This window comes from Tigriopus californicus, chromosome 9, assembly GCF_007210705.1.
Source record: "Tigriopus californicus strain San Diego chromosome 9, Tcal_SD_v2.1, whole genome shotgun sequence".
Classification (NCBI taxonomy): Eukaryota; Metazoa; Arthropoda; class Copepoda; order Harpacticoida; family Harpacticidae; genus Tigriopus; species Tigriopus californicus.
This window is the reverse complement of record NC_081448.1, coordinates 9,783,113-9,802,343: the sequence shown is the minus strand read 5'-3', so window position 1 is coordinate 9,802,343 and position 19,231 is coordinate 9,783,113. Positions and strand designations below refer to the sequence as shown.

The 19,231-nt window shown below is 42.6% G+C and overlaps 4 protein-coding genes across 7 annotated transcripts; 2 read left to right on the top strand and 2 right to left on the bottom strand.

The window, feature by feature from the left end:
- Positions 1-489: 489 nt before the first annotated feature.
- On the top strand, positions 490-4,363 carry LOC131886055 (zinc finger protein 91-like). Its single transcript, XM_059234276.1, has one exon. It carries the CDS (start codon positions 1,793-1,795, stop codon positions 3,962-3,964), a length of 2,172 nt encoding a protein of 723 aa, XP_059090259.1. The 5' UTR covers positions 490-1,792; the 3' UTR covers positions 3,965-4,363.
- A 102-nt stretch (positions 4,364-4,465) lies between these two features.
- Positions 4,466-6,095, top strand: LOC131886057 (spermine oxidase-like). The gene is made up of 2 exons (XM_059234279.1): positions 4,466-4,792; positions 4,870-6,095. Exons 1-2 carry the CDS (start codon positions 4,466-4,468, stop codon positions 6,046-6,048), a joined length of 1,506 nt encoding a protein of 501 aa, XP_059090262.1. The 3' UTR covers positions 6,049-6,095.
- Positions 6,042-8,104, bottom strand: LOC131886056 (translation factor Guf1, mitochondrial-like). The gene has a single exon (XM_059234277.1). The coding sequence runs from the start codon at positions 7,978-7,980 to the stop codon at positions 6,055-6,057; it is 1,926 nt and encodes a 641-aa protein (XP_059090260.1). The 5' UTR covers positions 7,981-8,104; the 3' UTR covers positions 6,042-6,054.
- Positions 8,105-9,256: 1,152 nt separating this feature from the next.
- On the bottom strand, positions 9,257-15,372 carry LOC131886058 (mucin-2-like). 4 transcript variants are annotated; one of them, XM_059234280.1, is made up of 4 exons: positions 15,258-15,372; positions 10,830-11,030; positions 9,839-10,744; positions 9,257-9,757 (listed from the first exon to the last, which is right to left on the bottom strand). In XM_059234280.1, the coding sequence occupies exons 1-4, from the start codon at positions 15,355-15,357 to the stop codon at positions 9,579-9,581; spliced, it is 1,386 nt and encodes a 461-aa protein (XP_059090263.1). In that variant the 5' UTR covers positions 15,358-15,372; the 3' UTR covers positions 9,257-9,578. The 4 variants fall into 4 exon arrangements, with proteins under 4 accessions (XP_059090263.1, XP_059090265.1, XP_059090264.1 ...); XM_059234282.1 differs by lacking the exon at positions 15,258-15,372 and adding an exon at positions 14,783-15,179; XM_059234281.1 differs by lacking the exon at positions 15,258-15,372 and adding an exon at positions 12,349-12,490.
- Positions 15,373-19,231: the final 3,859 nt, after the last annotated feature.

Below are 19,231 nucleotides of genomic sequence, written 5' to 3'. Positions count from 1 at the left end.
TATGAAATTTAGCTGATTCAATAATGATTTTTTTTTCACAAAAATGTACTAACTGAGAATAAGTTCTTAAAAAGTTATTGTACCGAGTAAAACCATTCCCTTTTGTTGGAAAGAATGGCAAAAGAAAGAGCCTCTCCTTTTCACCCAAAAAAGATAACTGTAATTCGTTCTTTGAATTAGAAGTGGCTAGAGAAAGCCCTAAAACATTACAAAAAATTACCATAACAAGAAGTTTTTAAGAAGTTTCACTGTTCAACTGTCTTTTGTCTCAGAATAAAAATTGAACTTGATGCTAATTTATTCCAATCTTACTATATAAAAGTAAGTTTGATACTGTGCCATTACAAAAAAAAATCTTCTATGACAGGTAAGCTAGACATTCACAAGTTGCTGTTATCTGGAATTGTTATGTATTGGTCTTATTCGTCAGATTGCTCCCCCAATTAAATTGGAGCCCAGCATTCGATTCACATCTGCCATTCCTCTACGTCTCCTTCTCGTGTTTCGAGGTGCTTTCTCTTTATCGACTTGGCTGGTTGGAATGGTGGGGTGGAACAAAGCGGATGTGTAGTTATCGTGGAGTTCTCCCGATAATGGATCGAAGAACATTTGGCAATGTGCCCGCAGCCTCGGCCATACCTCTTTTCCCGTCCTCACTCTCTTGCCTTAACTGTTTTCACTGAAGTTAGCTGTCATCCTCTCTGCTGCGAGGGCGGGCGTCAAGGGTCGGCCATGGTCGAAGTGTTGCCTCGTTCAAATGCCTCTTCCAACTGAGGCAAGCGCTTTCTAAGTTTAAAAGGACGGAGAGAGAGAGAGAGAGAGAGGCCACTCTTGATTGGATAGTGTATGCATAACTACGGACAGCACATGGGATCGATAGACACATCTTGCCCCTTCCGAGGTATGAGGATGGCGGGGAGAGGAGAGGGATCGAGACTACGACCCATGGATGGGCTTGACGTTGCAAAGAAGCCGGCGACGTATTCACCAGGGGAGAGCTCGTAGTCAACTGCTCAATCAGTAGGTCCCGAAGTTGGAGGCCACCAGCTGCTCGGATCGTGCTGCACTGATATTATTTCCCAACAATATCATCAACATCATTCAACCCGATAGCGATACTTTGCAAGTGTATTGAATCTGGTAGCGGTGTGGCCAGTTGAAGTGGAGGGCCATCGGGACCTCCATCAAGACATCATTTGAGGAAAGCAAATCAAAGGCCAAACTAATTCCACCTGGCTCATGGTGAAAAATATTGTTAAAGGGACAAGTATCTGAGGCCAAGTGTTAATACGGCATGTGCGAATGGACTTTAAGCAACGGCAAGTTCGTGGGTGTGCGAGAGAGGAAGAAGAGAGAGAGCTAGAGAGGGGGAGAGAGAGAGAGGCTCTATGAATCAGAAGGAACTGCTGGCAAGGAAGCAAACCAGGGACACCGAATCTCCGTTCTGTGAGGGAGAGCAGAAAGAGGAGAGGGAGAAGAAGGAGAAGGAGAGAAGGCTCCTATTTGACGTCGCGTCGGCCGTTGCTCTGCTCTCCACGTTCGAAGTTGTTTTAAATATCTCTCCCTGATAAACGTATGTGTACTTGTACAAGTGCCTCGACGAAAAGAACCACTCACAATGAGATCGAGAGCAAGCACATCAAACTCCCCGCACAACTTCTCCGAACGACCGAGTGAAAACAAGTGTGAGCATCGCCATCATGGGGATCATGATGATTGATACCTTCGAGTCCTGGGCCACACTCTATCTAGTCAAAAAATAGTCCTGTAATGAATTGAATTCAGCAACAACATGCCACGACGGACAGTCAAAATTGTGCCATCACCATTTGTGGTTCTCCCTGAACTACCAATCATTAAGAAAGAGAAATTGGAACCAGAGAACAATGAATGGGTTGAAAATTCTCGATCCATCTTGTCGACTCCAAAATCTGCCAGCTATTTAATTACAGGAACAAGTGCAATCAATAATAATGAGAAACTTGAGGAGCAAATTGTTATCAAACAAGAACCCATTGATAAGGCCGAGACTGGGGTCGACGAAGTGCCTGATGAGCTAGATTCCTCACGGGTTGTGTCAATAGATCAAGTTATCACAATCAAGACCGAGGCGAGAGCTCTCAGTGATGACGACGACGATGATGTTGTTGGAGAGCAAGAAGTCGACGTGGACAAACTTTCACACGGCTCACTCAAGGATGGAAGTAGCAATGAAGAAGACGAAGAAGACCAAGATATGGATGATGATTTTGAATTTGAGGATGATAGTAATGATTCCGACTTTGAGATGGATTTATCGGAAGAAGTCGATTCGCCTGTGGCGCCAACTCATCAAAACAATACTGATAGTCCCGACTCCCTGGTTCTGGACATGAACCTCGTCAAAGAAGAGTTGGAGGACATTGATGTAGACGTAGAAGATCAGCATGTAGATGATGATGGGTCGAATTCGGCCACGGAGGGAGATGAGGATTCCCTCGTAAACGCCAAGAGAGGATCGTTTGATTTTAATGGAACTAGGATTGAAACCATAGGCAATTATTCGAAATGTCCCATCTGTAAGAAGAATATTAAATCCACGTTCATCATTCGACACATCAAACTTCACAATCAGCCGGAAGAGAAATATAAATGTCCGGAGAAGAAATGTAATCTGATGGTGAACCGGATCAACAATCTCTTTCGGCACCTTAAAGTTGTACACAGAAGCAAGAAACCGTACCTGTGTAAAGATAGGAATTGTGTGGAACGGTTTACGAAAGCCAGCGAGCTTCGGACGCATTTCGCTAAGCATCGTGAGGAGCGAAGAAAGCTCGAGGCGGATCAAGAGGGCCCGAATAAGATATATGCTTGCGAGTTTCCCGGTTGCGGCAAAGAGTACAAGAAACGCCACCACCTCAAGGAACATGAGCGAAAGCATACTGGAGACATGAAATACGCGTGCGAAGTCTGTGGCAAGCGGTTCTACATTCAAGCGCACATGAAGCGGCACCTGTACTCGCATACTGGAATCAAACCCCATGTCTGCCGTTGGAAGTGTGGAGCAATCTTTGCCAGTTATGGAGGACGAATGAAGCATGAGCGCATCAACCACTACGACGAGAATCCCCTTCAGAGCAAATGTGATATTTGTGGCCGACCATTCAAAAACCAACAGCAACTAGTCAAGCACCGAATGACTCATTTGAATCCTGATGAGCGCAAAGATTATCGATGTTCATACTGTCATATCATGTTCGACACGATCAAGCTCAGAGAGAGGCACGAGGAGCGTCACAAAGACGGAGAAGTATTTAGTTGTGAAACTTGTGAGAAGGTGTTCAAAAACGAAAAGAACCTGAATCATCACATAAAGACGCATCACATCAAAGCGCTGGACAAAACCACCACCCCCAATTCCAAAAAGACGAAGAAAGAGCCACCTCCGAAACATCCGTGCCACATATGTGGGCCACCCAAAATGTATTGCCTTACGAGTCTCCGGCGGCACTTAGCTCGTATTCATAGTACAAACTTTAAATGCCCTCGAGAAGAATGTGGCAAATGCTTCAAGGAGAAGTTCCAATTGGATGCTCATGTTGAGATCCATCGGCTCCGAGAGTGCCATTTATGCGGTAAAAAGTTTCAACGTAAACAGAACGCGGATATCCACTTACTTGGAGTTCACGCCTTAACCGTGGCAGATTTGAGCAAATTAGGGCGATGGAATCCGAAGAACGAAGGCGAGACTGCTCCAGACTACATGACTCGTAAGACCAACGTGACCTTCAAAAATTTTAGGAAGAAGGGGAAAGGAGGTTCAACCAAAGAACAAAGTGAGCTCATGGACGAGGAGAGTAGTTCTTTGACGGGCGAAAACGCCTCCAGTCTTGATGGGACGGAAATCCCGCAGGATACCAATTCCTCGTCGAATGATTTCATCGCTATTGATGATATCAAGGATGAGCCAGTTGACATTTCCTGAACTAGTCTATCAATAGGGTTGCTGTTTTATTTTCTTTTCTTGCATGTGTTTTGCTTTCGTTGGGAACTCCTTGATTTTTTGATTGATTTAATCTACCCAATAATTTAGGAACATTTTTGCCAAAGATCCAACCAATTGTTACCATCAAACATCACCTTGTGAACCATTGAACCATTAACCCACCAGACACACCACCCTTACCTGCAATCACTACCAAATCAAAACTAGTCAAACTTTCAACCTATCCAAAATGATAATCGGATGCAGAGGCATTGGAATATTTAGTCGATGTTGTTGAATTTTCGTTCAAAGTCAATTGAGAACTGTGTTGTTGTTTTTTTTTGTTTTTGTTTTTGCAAACATCATTGTTGTGAAATACACTTTCATGAAAAAAATTTATATATGCAAAACCTTGCCTCTCTCTATTTATCTTCACTTCATTTCTACTTGGATGAATTTCTACATTAGAAAAACGTGTCAGACCGGTTATATTCTAGTGTAATGCACAGAGTATCTCTTGAAGCCAGTGGGTCAGTTCTTGTCTCGGGGTTCAAAAAACTAGGAAGTTCAAATTTCTATCAGCACAGAATCAGTGCCCCTGGAAATATGCATCAGATTATAATCATCGGAGCTGGAACTTCTGGCCTAATGAGCGCTCTACGTTTGGCAGAAGCTGGATACGATGATATTCTTATTTTGGAGGCCGAAATGAGAATCGGAGGTCGGATCCTGACCATTCCGAAAAACGGCAAGTGGCTTGAACTAGGAGCTCAGTGGATCCATGGGAAGGGTAAAAACCCTTTGTGGAGGTTTGTGCAAGAGCACAAGGTGAGTCAATAAGTACACCTTCCTTTCTTTTATTGTTAATACGCACTTGTCTTTATTTGTTCCTTCATCACTGAAAGATTCCAATTCATGCCGAGGTCAATCGAGATGGCGAAGGAAGATTCGTCAGGAACGATGGACGAGAAATGCCTTCGAGTATTTTAGAAGAAACCATGGTCAAATTGGATTTCATTCACGACGACTGCAATAAGTTCGCCAAGGATCCCAAAAAGTTTGCTCAACTTTCCATTGGAGAAGTGTTTAAAAAAGAGTTTGATACTTGGTTGCATGAAGAAAAAATTGGGCATGAGCCTCACGAACACACCGAATGGAGACGTCAGTTTTTTCAGTGGTACATCAAGTGGGAAGAGTGTGATGCGGGATGTGATAGTTTGGATGAGCAATCTGCAGTATCCTGGGGACAATATGTCGATTATGATGACGATACAAGCTTTGCGGAGGGTTATGTTTCACTCTTAAACAAGATCAAAGAACTCCTGGACAAAACAAATGTGGAAATAAAGTTAGACCATGCGGTAACAAGCATTCAATACGATTTGGAGGGTGGAGCCCAGTTGACGTGTGAAAACGGAGAAATCTTTCAGGCATCCCATGTTATTTCGACCGCATCCTTAGGATACCTAAAACAGCATCATAATGAACTCTTTCAACCCCCACTGCCTAGTCGCATGGTGAATGCTATTGAAAGTATTGGTTTTGGAACAATTGACCGCATCAAACTGGATTTCGTTGCTCCCTTTTGGGATGCCTCAAATCCAGGATATATGATCCTCTGGGATCGGAACATTAACGACGAGCCTCTGAATCGCTCAACTTGGGTGCAACACGTGGTTGGATTTGATGCAGTGATTGACCATCCGAACATGTTGATGGCGTGGGTATCTGGGGAAGCTGCCCGAATCATGGAGTCCCTCCCGGATCAAACCATTGCCACGCAACTCTGCGATGTATTGAGGCTGGTCACAAAGAAATCTCTACCAGATCTGAAAAGTGTTGACGTTACCAGATGGTACACCAACCCGTTTCAGCTAGGGGTGTATAGCTACCGCTCTCCAAAGACTGATCAAAAAGGCTTGGGTCCCAAAGATCTTGGAGAGCCAATCATAGTTCTCGGTCAGCCAAGAATTCTCTTTGCCGGCGAAGCCACAGATCCTGACCACTATGGCACCGTCCATGGCGCCTTCACAGCAGGAGAACGCGAAGCCAAAAGGTTAATCGATTTCTTTAAGGCTCAATAGCGTTTATCATTTATTGGTTAACACTTTAATAAAGGTTTCCTTCGATACCTGAATGTTCCCTATTGCTCTCAGACGTTTCTTCCCCTCGGCTTGATTTTTCAGTAGCTTTTGCTTTCGTGTTAGATCTCCGCCGTAGCATTTTGCGGTTACATCCTTTCTCGCGGCTTTGATCGTTTCACGGGCCAAAATCGTTTTACCACGGGTCGCTTGAATAGCAACGTCGTAGAGCTGGCGAGGTAAGAGCTCCTTGAGCTTCGCCACTTTGATTTTGCCCGTTGGTCGAGCCTTGCTCGGATTGGAGAGAAATGAAAGCTCGGGGACAGGCTTACCATTCAATAAAATATCGACCTTGATTAACTGAGAGTGGATATAGCCGGCATCTTCATAGTCAAAAGACCCATACCCGGATGTGATCCGCTTCAGATCATCAAAGAAATTCGTCACAATATCGGACAAAGGTAGGGTGTATACCATACGAACTCTCGTTTGGTCCACGAAGGTCGTGTCTTCGGCTATTCCACGGCAGCTTGAGCACAATGAGGCAACTTGCTGCATGTACTCTTCAGGAACAATGATGGTTCCTTTCACAATCGGTTCCAAATAGGTCTCAGCCACGTCTTTATCGACCCAATCTTTAGGGGTCTTCACCCAAATTTCTTGCCCGAATTTCTTGACTAAATGAGGTTTAGGGATGATCTTATAAGGCACTGAGGGCTGAGTCAAGATGACTTCGGCGTCAAACTCTTGCTGCAAACGCTGAGAAAACACCTCCATATGGAGCAGACCCAGGAATCCGATTCTCCAGCCTGATCCAAGAGCGGGACTGGTTTCGGGGTCAATCGAAACGCTCGAATCGTTGAGACTAATTTTGTCTATGGCAGTTTTTAAGTTTGAATAATAGGACGACTCTGTGGGATAAAATCCGGAATATACCATGGGATTGGGCGTCGACACGTGCAAAATTGGCTCCACTGGCCGGTTGATGCGATGAAACGTGTCGCCAACGATGGCTTCTTTTGTGGTTTTCATGTTACAGGTAAAGAAGCCAATCTGGCCGGGATGAATGGCCGGAACCGATACCTCTTCGGGCGTCAAAATGCCCAAACTCTTGACGTTGTAGGTTTTCTTCGTTTTGACCGAAGTGATTTCGTCGCCGAGTTTCAGAACCCCATCGAAGACCTGGATCAAACCTACGGCTCCTTTGTACTGATCATACCATGAGTCTTGCAACAGAAACTTCAAGGAGTCTCCCTGTCCGTGAGTCAAAGGTGGTAGGATCCGATCCACCACAGCGTCCAGGATCTCTTCGATCCCGATTCCACTCTTGGCCGAGGCCAAGATTACCGAATTGGGATCAATATCGAACAAGCTCTCCAGTTGATTCAAACACGAATCTAAATCCACTTCGGGTAGATCAATCTTATTGAGCACGGGCACCACAGCCAGATCATTCGCCACAGCGAGATTATAGTTGGACACGGTTTGGGCTTGAACGCCTTGCTTGGCATCCACCACCAAGATCACGCCTTGGCACGAAGCTAAACTCTTGCTCACCTCTGCACTGAAATCCACGTGTCCGGGCGTGTCAATAAGGTTCAAAAGCATGTCCTGTCCTTGATAATCGTAGATGAAAGATGCCGTTTGCGCTTTAACCGTGATCCCGCGTTCACGTTCCACTTGTAGCTTGTCCAAGATCTGCTTATTGTCTTTAGATATCGAAATGGCTCCCACAACCTCCAGGATTCGATCGGCCAATGTGGATTTGCCATGGTCAATATGGGCTACGATACTGAAGTTTCGTATCCTTTCCAACGGGACATCTTTCAGATCCGTGTGGTGTATCTTGTTGGAAACATCGGAGCTCTGGGATCGGGTCAGCAATGTCCATTGAATCAGATGACACGGAAACAATGGTCGGCGAAAAAAGATCATGACTTTCCAAATCTCACGACATGGATTGGTTCCTCTGGAAATATAAACTAGGCTCTACAACATGCACATGCACTTTAGATTGTTATTGTCTCCATTTTTTCAACTTCCTACGCGCAATGTCCCAGCTCGAATTTAGCTCAACCTAAGAATTACTTTAGGACGAATCCTTCGTCTTCAATATGAAAATATATAACAAAATATGGAAGATGGCATTGGTTGGGTTGCAGTGATCATGATCGTTGTACTTCTACCCGAATAATTAATTGTGATTCCAACCAAACCTAGACTTGATACCGTTTTGGCGAGAAGAGAGCCGATACTCAAAACTAGAGCATTTTTCTCCAAAAAAACGAGGCTGTGCTTTTGAACTCTTCATTGATTTGAACCAAATGTATTGCTTAATGTTGTAAATGCTCACACTTGCCCAAACCAGCTTCCAAAATGTAAATATGAAAATATTCTTAGATTAAGATTTTACGCGAATCTTAGGATGTTTAATGACTTTCTTAAACTTACCAACTTTAGTGACAAATCCATTATATAGGTAGCTGAATGCACCAAATATTTTGACTGCTCTCTAAAAATAATTTACTGAAAGCTGAAAATCAATGCAAGGAGCAAGGAGAGTGTAAATAATCTGAGCCAATGAGTCTAATACCCTAAATTGGCAACGAACTGTAAATTCTCGATTATTCAATCTTAAGATCCCTTATTTTTAAGGCAAAATGTAGCTCCCAGCTGATAGNGAGCCGATACTCAAAACTAGAGCATTTTTCTCCAAAAAAACGAGGCTGTGCTTTTGAACTCTTCATTGATTTGAACCAAATGTATTGCTTAATGTTATAAATGCTCACACTTGTCCAAACCAGCTTCCAAAATGTAAATATGAAAATGTTCTTAGATTAAGATTTCACGCGAATATTAGGATGTTTAATGACTTTCTTAAACTTACCAACTTTAGTGACAAATCCATTATATAGGTAGTTGAATGCACCAAATATTTTGACTGCTCTCTAAAAGTAATTTACTGAAAACTGAAAATCAATGGAAGAAGCAAGGAGAGTGTAAATAATCTGAGCCAATGAATCTAATACCCTAAATTGGCAACGAACTGTAAATTCTCGATTATTCAATCTTAAGATCCCTTATTTTTAAGGCAAAATGTAGCTCCCAGCTGATAGAAAATGACGATTCGCTTGGAGGACAGTTGGAAATTTGCATCATTGGATCTGCCCACACACTTAATTTTAAACATAGGCAAATTCAAACACAAATACTGAACCATTTTTAAATATGTTATTGATGAGAACATGTGGGCATGACATTTACAGCATTGGCTTGAAGAACTAGATATTATCAACAAATCAACAAAACGTTTCGCGGGTTCTCATTCAAGTTGCAATGCGTGTGCAACAACGGTCGTCATCATCAGTCCTTCTTGGTATGCGTGTGCAGGGTTCTGTAGGAATTTTTGTTTGTTCGATATTTCATCTTTGTGAAAATTTGGGTTCCCGTCCGGCAGTCAAATTATGTAGGAACTCATTGAATTGACAATCTTAATCAAGATCTCGAAAGCCAGCCGAAAATTGGGAGAAGTTTCATTGGGCTGCTATTTGAGGTTTCGGCGAATTCGACGTTGGATTGCCATTGGTTGATGTTGACGAGGTTATTGACGGCGAAGACGCTCCACCAGTGCTATTTAAAGGCTTCGGGTTTTCTTTCTGGGCCTTTATCTTTAGCCATGTGTCTCCCAGGGCCTTAACAAAGTGATCTTCAACTGAAAGAGAAGACAGGTCATCATTTCATATTAATATTTTACAATTGTTATTGTCGATTTTGGCACTCGGCGGAGACATACCTGTGTAGCCCTTCATATCGGGTTCATTTGAAGTCGGTTCGATTGGGTCAACTTCCATATCATCATTATTGAGCCCGGGAGAAATGCGGCTTGTGGGTTTTCTCAAAGTTGAATCTGCATTCGCCGACTTTGGCGATTGAGCTTCCTCCGTCCTTGGTGAGGATGGGCTTTGTGGTGAATTGGACGAATGTTCTGACTTGTCCTTGGTGAACAGGTTATGATAACTAGCCCCGAGAGATCGTCGAAAATGCTCATCCAATAGCGGATCAGAGTCAGAGTTACTGTTCGTGATGATTGTGATCTCTCGAACTCGTTCCGTTTCTCTTGTGGGAGCAATATCCGCATTAGGAATGGGCGGCGTTGGCGTGGTTGACGAGACTGTGGCAAAAGACACGGGTTCGAGCCGTCTGCCAGCATTAACAGATTCATAACTCGGAGGAGGAGGTAGATGATTATCAACATTAACCATGGGCGGCGACGGTGTGCGCTGAGTGGGATATGGAGGTGGAGGTGCTTGAGCGACATACAAGGGAGGAACCGCCAACGGTATGTGAGGAACGTCCATTCGTAGGAGGGGCGGAGAACGCCTTAAAGGTGTGAATCGGTAAGCCGGCGGCGGAGGGGGAGACTCGGAGCGTTTCTTGATGCTCATGTCCAAAGGGGCATCATTGTCGTTGGGTTTGCTGTCCCGGCCGTTGGCGTAATCGGTGAGGGTTGAGAGGGCCAATGGGATATTGGATGAGGAGTTCACAACCATTGATTCGGTGTTGCCTGAGTTTTGTCTTTGATAGAGATGCTGCAGTTTATTGGTGCGTGCTTGATCAGCAGCCATTAGATAATCCGGAGTGGTAGTTTTCCGGAACTTGGGATGAATCCTCTCCTTAAAAGAAGGGGTCCTTTCACATCCTAGAAGATTTAAAAAAAATGATGTAAATATTTGCCCATTTCCTGCATTACATGTGAAGTGTCCAATGGTTAACGGAAATCTTACCTGGTTGTTTGGTTGGCGGGGATACCCCCGAGGATGATGAAGAAGTTGGTGAAACCGACTCCACCATGCTTGCAGCTCGTGAGAGAACGTCCAACGGGGATTCGGGCTGGTTGTTCGACCCGGTTGAAAACTCGTTGGATCCCACCGAGATGAACGAGGAGTTGTGCGGGTCAGTGTTGGGGTCTTCGTCAATGGACATTCCTGCAATAGCAAGTGCGGCTTTAATGAGCAATTTTGCCATTGTGTATCACTTTCAATTCCCAATGTGTTTTACACTTCGTTTTGCATTCAATTTATTTTCCGTCTAATCGAAAATCTCTCTATACGACTCGTTATCGCACTTGTGTGTACTTAGCTTGCGCTCACACATGCACTCAATTCAAAGACAAGAAGATCAAGTGTGCTTGCCAGATTTATGTTCGTTTTGTGCTGCCTTAGTTGGATTTTTTGTTTAGTATGATTCACGAATTGACTAAGAGCTCCAGTTGGAGTTATAATGTGGATAGTCAGCCGTCAAAGTCCCTTCGACTCTGGTGAGCAGCTTGAACCTGACTTGTGTGTCGATGAGATCAAGAGGAAATGCTTGGGATCTGACATCATGGTTACGTCTAATCGAATAGAGTCGTTCCAAATAGTAGAAAAAAATAAGAAATCTCTTACTAATACACTACTTTCCAGAATGAACACAAAAACTTCGTCTCCCAACGTTCGGACCGTTCGGACCTCCAAAATACGGCAAAAGCAGGAAGGTAGTGGAAACGCGCCATTTTGTTCATTTCTTGCCCTTTCGCCTATTAAAATAGGATGTCGTTTGATAACATTAAGAAAAAAGCACAAACTCATCTGTGTTTCGTTTCTACAATATACAAGGAGAGATCTCGAGCGCAAGCGTACGGGTGCCAAAGTCTGTTGGAACCATTCAATAGGATTACTACTCATGAAATGACGAAACACACACTAGCTTGCCTGCAGATGGTCTCGATTGTAACGGAGAGAAATTCCTCTTATCTCATTAACAGGTATGAATTCGACTGGTTTTAATCAGTCATCATTCATCAAAATCGGAATGGGCAATTTCTGGGCCAAAAATTAGAACTCATTTCTTCGATCAAAACAAGATCAACATTGTTTGGCCCGCATATTTTTGAGTCATTAATGGGGTAATCTGCCCTTTATATCCTGTTTCACTCGACCCCAAGTTCGGTTGCTAACCTTGTACTGGATATTATTTGTACCAAATGGTAGGCTCATTCCAGACACTGCCAGCTTTGGCATGCACGTAGAAATTTCGAAGTTGTCGTTGGCATATCTGAGGAATTTGGCTTGGGGTCACAAGGTCAATCAGTGGTGAGAACGCATCACCCCAGCTTATAAATAAAGCTAGGAATGTTCCAGCCATTCTTTTATGGCTAACCAGGCACTATTGCACAAAGGGGGCAACCATAATAAAAAAATCCAAGGGAATCACCCACTTTAAGGATGAGGTCTTCGCATCAGAAAATTATACAAGATCGCTTACCACAATGGAGTAATAAGAGTTGATTATTTTTTTGATTCATTCCCCGTTTTAAAAGTGAAGCTTGGTAGCACATTCCACAACAAAACTGTTCTACTGAAGGAGATCGAGGCTGGCTAGTTCCTTGTTCCTTACGAATAACAGAGGCCAGAACCTCTGAAACGAAGGCGGAGACAGAGAAGAAGAAGAGGGAAAGAGAGAGAGGGAGAGCGAAAGAAGGAAGGAAAGAAGGGAGGAGGAATTCCTTCTCTCTTTTGCTTGCTCCACAAGCTGAGTTGGTTGCATGTTTCAGACACGCCAAGCAAGATGAGAGAACTAAGGAACCAACTAGTATAGCTATTTCCATGTAAGTTTGCCCAACTTCTTCAACATAAAGAGCGGTGGTGTTTCCACCGTCCTAGATATTCTGTTGGAGCTTTCTAAGGTTTCGCTCTTGTCCGAGTCTTTGTTCAAGAAGACACACTGTGCTTGGAAGAGAAAAATACTGTTTTTTTCATTCAACCAGTTACCGAGAGCTCCATTGATCGTATATCATTACAAAAGTGGAGTGTACAATTGGATGAATAAAACTCGACGGATATCTCTTTCAATGAAAAGATCATTATGGCAGTCCCTCTCTCTCACCTTTCCAACATTTGGTGGGGATGAATTGTTACCTGTGCTTCTTTCGGTCTGCCCGCTATTTGGCGAGCAAAAACCACACCACCGTACTTTTCACAGTAGCCCTTTGCCGAAGGCGCTACTAGTCACGTTAGCTCGGTGATGATGTCTATTTCTAGTCTCAGAATGAAAGAAACAATCTCTACTAATCCCTTAGATTCCATCCACATCCACAAAGACTGAGGGCGAGTCAGATCAATATAAGCACTATACACCGACTCAAGTAGAATTTCAAGGCGATATTTGGCCAAGATTGCTCAAAGGCAATGGTTCCTGGTTACCGAGGAAATGTTAGTCACTTGTTCTCTACGAAGTGCAGGGATGCATTCATTCTCAAGCTCATCCGTCATGGAAAAATCAGCAAGGTGAATACATGCCCTTGCGAAGATGTGCAAAGGTCCTTGAGCTCCATCCAATAGGAGTGTTCGCCCATGAAAAACATCTTGCAATCTTGGAACGAAGACCAAGGCTGGGGAGTTGGCTAAAATCACCTTTGGCATTATTCCATGTAAGCTTCAAGCTCTTGAGGGCTATGGCTTCTGGTGATTCGTTTGGACGACGCTCTAAGCACAGTTAACAACGGCCCTTTTCGTTCGTTCGCTCGTTCGTTCGTTCATTCATTCAGATTCGTGCCACTGACCTTGGACGAATAGTTTAGTTGATCGGTGTTTCGATTATGGTTCTCTCAACGTTTGGTATGCGATCCGAAATATACGTCTTCATTGAAATGCCAATTCAGTGTTTTTTTGCCTCGACCCATTTTAGGGTGAGGATCAACGGATCTGGGTGCACATCATATATCACTCTTCTTCACCCTCCATTGTACCAAACAGTGTATTGCACATTGTATAGTATGCTTTCAATGCCACCCTTTCCCACAAGCGAGACAGTCTGTGCTTCTTTCTACCTCCTAGCCACAAAACTGGCCAGCAACATTGGCAGCTCTGAAATCCATTGAACGCACTGTTGAAAACCCCGGCATTATCATGAATGAAACTGACTTACTCCCAATGTTCTCACCCACAGCAGTACGGGCTCTACAATGGTAGAGATTAGCGAGTAAATGGATCTTGAACGATACAGGATGTGACGATGGATAAATATCCTCTTGCTCATTGGCTCGGGGAGAAACCAGAGTTCGAAATGAATTTGGGCAAAAGCGTTGTACGTTCATGAATGGAACTAAAACCAATGCACTTTTGCCCTTAAGTACTCGAACCTAACCACAATCTAATACCGAAAACACCAACACCAACTGAAAACCGAAGGAAGAAGACAAACCTTCATTGCTCAACCAAATGTTGCATCGTTCGTTTCATTACGGGATAAACTGATTGAATCTACTTGCTTTGAGATGACTGAGCGAGTGATCCAAGCTTGTGAAACATGCATTTCAATCTTTTGGCTGAAGATGCAGCTCGTGAAGGTGGTAGTGCGGTGGGGATGAAGAAGACGATGATGTTTGTGGCAGCCAGGGTGGTAGTGGCATTGACGATGAACAGGAACAGGACGAGGAGAAGACGAAGGAGACCGAGTGAGGGACAGAGTAAGTAAGCACAACTAAAGCAATTTCCAGAGGGAGGTGAAGAGGATCGAGCAATCAAGTGGGGGAGGAGAACGAGGAGGTGGAAGAGGAGAGTTTCTCTACCCAGGACTCATTCACCCGGGCAAAGAGATCATAAACAGGATCTGTTGTAAACAAGTCTTCTGGCCAAGCGGCAAAGTATAACACTCTAAATCAAAAACGGTTTTCCTTAATTTGTTAATTTGGACTTACCCTTGATGCATTCAAAGGTGGGCGAGCTAGCCGGCAGAGACGGTACAGTATAATGTGTGAGGGTTGATGCCAGATGAGCTGAGATTGCACCGAATGTTCAAAACATCGATGCTTATGATTGGTTTAGTTTGCAAACCGTCACTGAGAGCATTATTATTGTTGAACCAGTGGTGAGATTCAATGCTTCAACATCAACAACAAAATTTGTATCACGGAGTGTTTGTATGTAGCAAAACAATAAGAATATTTAGCAGAAAACCAGACACACTCTATTCATGGCTCACACCACTCCACAGATTATATGCTTGCTATGAATGTTAGAATCCTCTCTGTTCGTTGAAATTTACTGGAATGAGAAGTCGATCTTAGAGCATAGAGCATAGAGCATACAAGTCAGATGGATGAATTCGCCGGAGCGCACTTTCAACGATCCGAACGCGCCGTCTCTTCCACGAGCATCGAGCTCACTACTCACGTCCCAGCTTCGCCCGTTGTTCGTGTCGAACGTGACTAGAAGGGCCATCCATCCATCCAGTTGGGTCCAAGACCGAGGTATTTGTCCAGGGCTCCCACATAGAGAGCTTACTATTTACTAGTGAGTGATTTGATTGGTTGAAGCACGTGGAAGTTCTCGGTTGAGTTACCTTAGTAGGAACTTGAGGGCATTGGTAGATATTTTCAAAAAGACAAAGTGGAGAGATAAACAGTCTTAGAAGGATTTCGCCTTCTTGTCACGGATGTGCGTGGATTTTGGCAGCCCTGAAATGCTCTCGTCATGTACATCACGGTTCGTGAGCGAGCAAACTGGAAGCCAGAATGAAATCTCTAGGCGAGCGCGCTCTTGACGCCCCTCATTCCTCCAAAACAGAACTGCAACGGAATGTGAGGAATGCAGTTTCCAACGTTCCCGAAAACTCGACACCAAAGCCAAATGACGATAATGGTCCATGTTTGAAATCGTTCAAAATGATACTTAGCCTGCGTTGACTGCGATGAAAACTAATAATTGATTGACTCCTTGAGTTCGAATTTCAAAACATTAGATAGCTGCGTGGTGATATTCTATGTAAAACAAATCTAGTGTGAAGTCTGGCGAATGTCTAAGAGTATGTCTTGACCCTGGGGTTTTCTTGATTTGGCATGAAATAACCACAGGGCATTAACGAATCTTTCTAGGACAACAGCGCACTCTGACGGCCAACACGAGTTCTACAAATGGTATGCGGGTGAAACGACTCTGGGAGGAGAGGAAGGTACAATCGGTGGAAGACGAAACTCTTCCATAGCGTCGATATCTTCGTCAGGATGAATGTAGTGAATGTACAGGGCAAGGCATCAGAGAATAGAACTCACGGAAATCATCGCACACATGATAGGGAGGAATTTCTTCTTTCCTCCCTCTCTACCTCCCTCCCGATCAGCTCGTAATGGCCCGACCCTCTATGTGTGCGTGCTCCAATTTTGTCCTCTTTATACATTTTTATCAGGAAAGTTTGTGTCTATTCTTTTCGGGTTGGAAAGAATTCCTCGTTTGCTTTTCATGACGGCAAAAAGTGTGCCATCTAAGGTCTGATCAACACCAAAGATGCCTTCATTTACGACATGCGATGCCTCATGATTCAACTGCGTTACTTGTTGGCATCACGAAGGGCCGCGCAAACTAACTCAAGGTTTCAAGACTTGAGTCAAAAGAGGGTCTAGGAATTTCCAACTTCAAATTGTTGAAAAACCACAACGGTTATGCATTCCTGCATCACCAGGCATTCAGCAATTTACAAAAGATACCATAGCAGCGAGCAATAGCTTTGGAATGTTTTCTCTGTATGCTTTTGTAGGTTTGGATAATTACGGGGATTGCATGAAGTTCCAACCAAAGTGTGATACCTAAGACTAAATATGGTGACATCGTATCCACCACAGTTTTTTGAATATTGCCTTTTAAACTTGGTGGGTCAACAAAAAGGCCAATGTTACCATTCCAATGAGATCTAGAGAGAACGGCGAGCTAATCAATTATGTAATTAGAATAAGTGAAAAAATATTGTCTGCGTAAATCAAGATATGGACACTTGAGTGAAAATCATGCGCAACAGATTCATTGCAAAATTGCCAAATGTTCTGGGAGAGACAAGCAATTATCCAATTTGCAATACATTCTACCTATTTCAATCAATAAGGACCTGGAATTGAAAACATTCTTTATATCATGCTGAAAAAATTGGTTATTACTTGGTTGCAAAAAAGACTGACATTTCTAACAATTACGCAAAAATGACAATACCTCTAGACCTTTTCCACGGTTTAGGCGGAATTTATTGCCACTGGAAAAGTTGTATTGAAAGTAACACGCTTTTTTTCTAGGAATTTGCTTTCATTTGTAATCTTCTAAGTAATTTCATGCCAATATATATTCAATTTGTAAGCAAGATCCCATAAATCGGTGAATGACAAATTGGTTGAAAATCAGCCTAAGGTTGTCAAAGTGGGATTCAGGAAGTATAGGGATAAAATTTGCTTACTCTGTTAAAATGTTGATGTTACATAAGGTATATACAGAAAAACGGGGAATTATAAAAATGCACTACCAAAAACTCTATACCAGACATTGAGACAAAACCTCTTAACGAACAACCTTGCCGTTATACGTTAGTAAGTCCACCAATCCTAAATTTGCCTTGTTGCTTGGACAAATGAACATCATTGCACAAAAAATATACACAGCTCATTGACATGCGATTAACTGGAAAATGAATTTGCTTTAAGCAATTCAACATGCTTTTGTTATGCTAAAGTAGCGTTGTTATTATCACTTTATGCAAGGAAGAATCCATTCATTGGAATGGAATTAGCAAATCGAGTATTCTGCGTCAAACTTCTTTAAACTCTTACTTTGGAAGTGGTGTGTAGACATTACCGGAATCAAACTCCACTCAATCAAGTGTGCGAGTGGATTTTCATTCTGGGTAGTACCCAGGGCATCATTAGTCGTTCCTCAATAAAAAAAACCGAATTACAGTTATAATTGGCTTATGAACGAAAAGAGCAATTAGTTACACAAACGTTACTCGTCAAAAATGGAATGGTTTCTTTACTCACTACAATTACTTTCCCTAAAAATCAGATGACCAATAATTTCAGTTTTTTTGCCTCATCAAGACCATACTTCGCTAAATCAAAGGGATTTTCTATAAAACAGTCCAATAATTTGAAGTCTTCATCCCAATATGTGAACAGTTTTATTGGTTAAGGTAATTGATTAGGTAACGTTCCAAAATCGATTGTGCTTTTTTGAAAAAATCAACACTAAGAAGCGGACTTGTTGACTTCAGTTTCATTTTTTCCGTTGTTAGTCGAAACTGTTTTCGAATATTTGACCTCTTTTGAGATAACTTACCGAGTTTGATATTTCCATGTTTTACCTTTTTCTGGAGTATATATTATTTAGATATTTCATAAGGAACGGAGATTTTCCTAGTCTTGACTAATATTTGTAGAAAATTTGCTACAATGCCACAAAAAACCATGATGGAAAAGCAATATAACAAATTCTCGAGCCTATAACGCTTCCCTGTTAGAAACCAGTGCCCTAAGTCGTGGAAATGGGAAAATTTGGTGCAACATACTCAAACCAAAGGAAGATTTCCCTCTGAGTCAGGTCTTTTAGTCCAACGGAATGAGAATGGGAGACAAAGTTCCAAAGCTGCAAATTTAACAAGTTTTGCAATTAGAAGCACATTCAATGTTGTTTAAAGCGAGCGCACACTCTGAGGGCCCTGATCTTCTCTGTTCAGCATACATTATATTATGATGGTAAAAAAATGAAAATTTCTGTTAAAACTGCAAAAAGCTTGCAGTTTCCTCAGTTGTGAAGAGGGAAACAAAAATAAAAGGCCACTCTGGAATGTGAAAAAAAGAAAGAGTAAAGAGTAGTTTTGGGGTTTTGTGGGTCGGTTGCAATTACACAATTTTGAAACGTAATGAGATTAGTTTTATTTTTCGAAAAAAGGAACGATATTATTGTAATTTTATTTACTTGTAGTTTTACTAGCAGGTGGATGAAAACATTCTTCATCGACATGTTTTGTACGAACATCCTTGATCAAGAGATGCATATCCGGAACTATGGTATTCTCGTTCCATCCTGAACGCTGTTCATAATCATTTGACGACTTACACGTACTCAAGGTGATATAACGAAGTTATTGGCTTGGTGATCATCTTTTAAACGGAGAAGGTTTTTGAATTTTGAATAAACATGTACGTGTACATGGTTCATACACCCATCAACGTATCAAATGCAGTGATAGACAAACGCTTTGATCAAGCTCGAAATGAAATAAAAAAGACGTTAATTTGTTGCTCAGTTGTTGCTTTTAGGATATTGAACAACACAAAGTTCTTTCATTTGCTTCTTAAAAAACAACAGCGAAACAGGAGATAGATCGGAAC

Bases quoted from the DNA above. Each gene is read 5' to 3' on its own strand.
- LOC131886055 (XM_059234276.1), top strand. From the start codon at position 1,793: ATGCCACGACGGACAGTCAAAATTGTGCCATCACCATTTGTGGTTCTC.
- LOC131886056 (XM_059234277.1), bottom strand. From the start codon at position 7,980: ATGATCTTTTTTCGCCGACCATTGTTTCCGTGTCATCTGATTCAATGG.
- LOC131886057 (XM_059234279.1), top strand. From the start codon at position 4,466: ATGCACAGAGTATCTCTTGAAGCCAGTGGGTCAGTTCTTGTCTCGGGG. The intron at 4,793-4,869 runs GTGAGTCAATAA...CATCACTGAAAG, and splicing joins GGTTTGTGCAAGAGCACAAG to ATTCCAATTCATGCCGAGGT.
- LOC131886058 (XM_059234280.1), bottom strand. From the start codon at position 15,357: ATGTGGGAGCCCTGGACAAATACCTCGGTCTTGGACCCAACTGGATGG. The intron at 11,031-15,257 runs GTGAGTAGTGAG...TTGCTATTGCAG, and splicing joins ACAACGGGCGAAGCTGGGAC to GAATGTCCATTGACGAAGAC. The intron at 9,758-9,838 runs GTATGTCTCCGC...CTTCTCTTTCAG, and splicing joins CGATATGAAGGGCTACACAG to TTGAAGATCACTTTGTTAAG.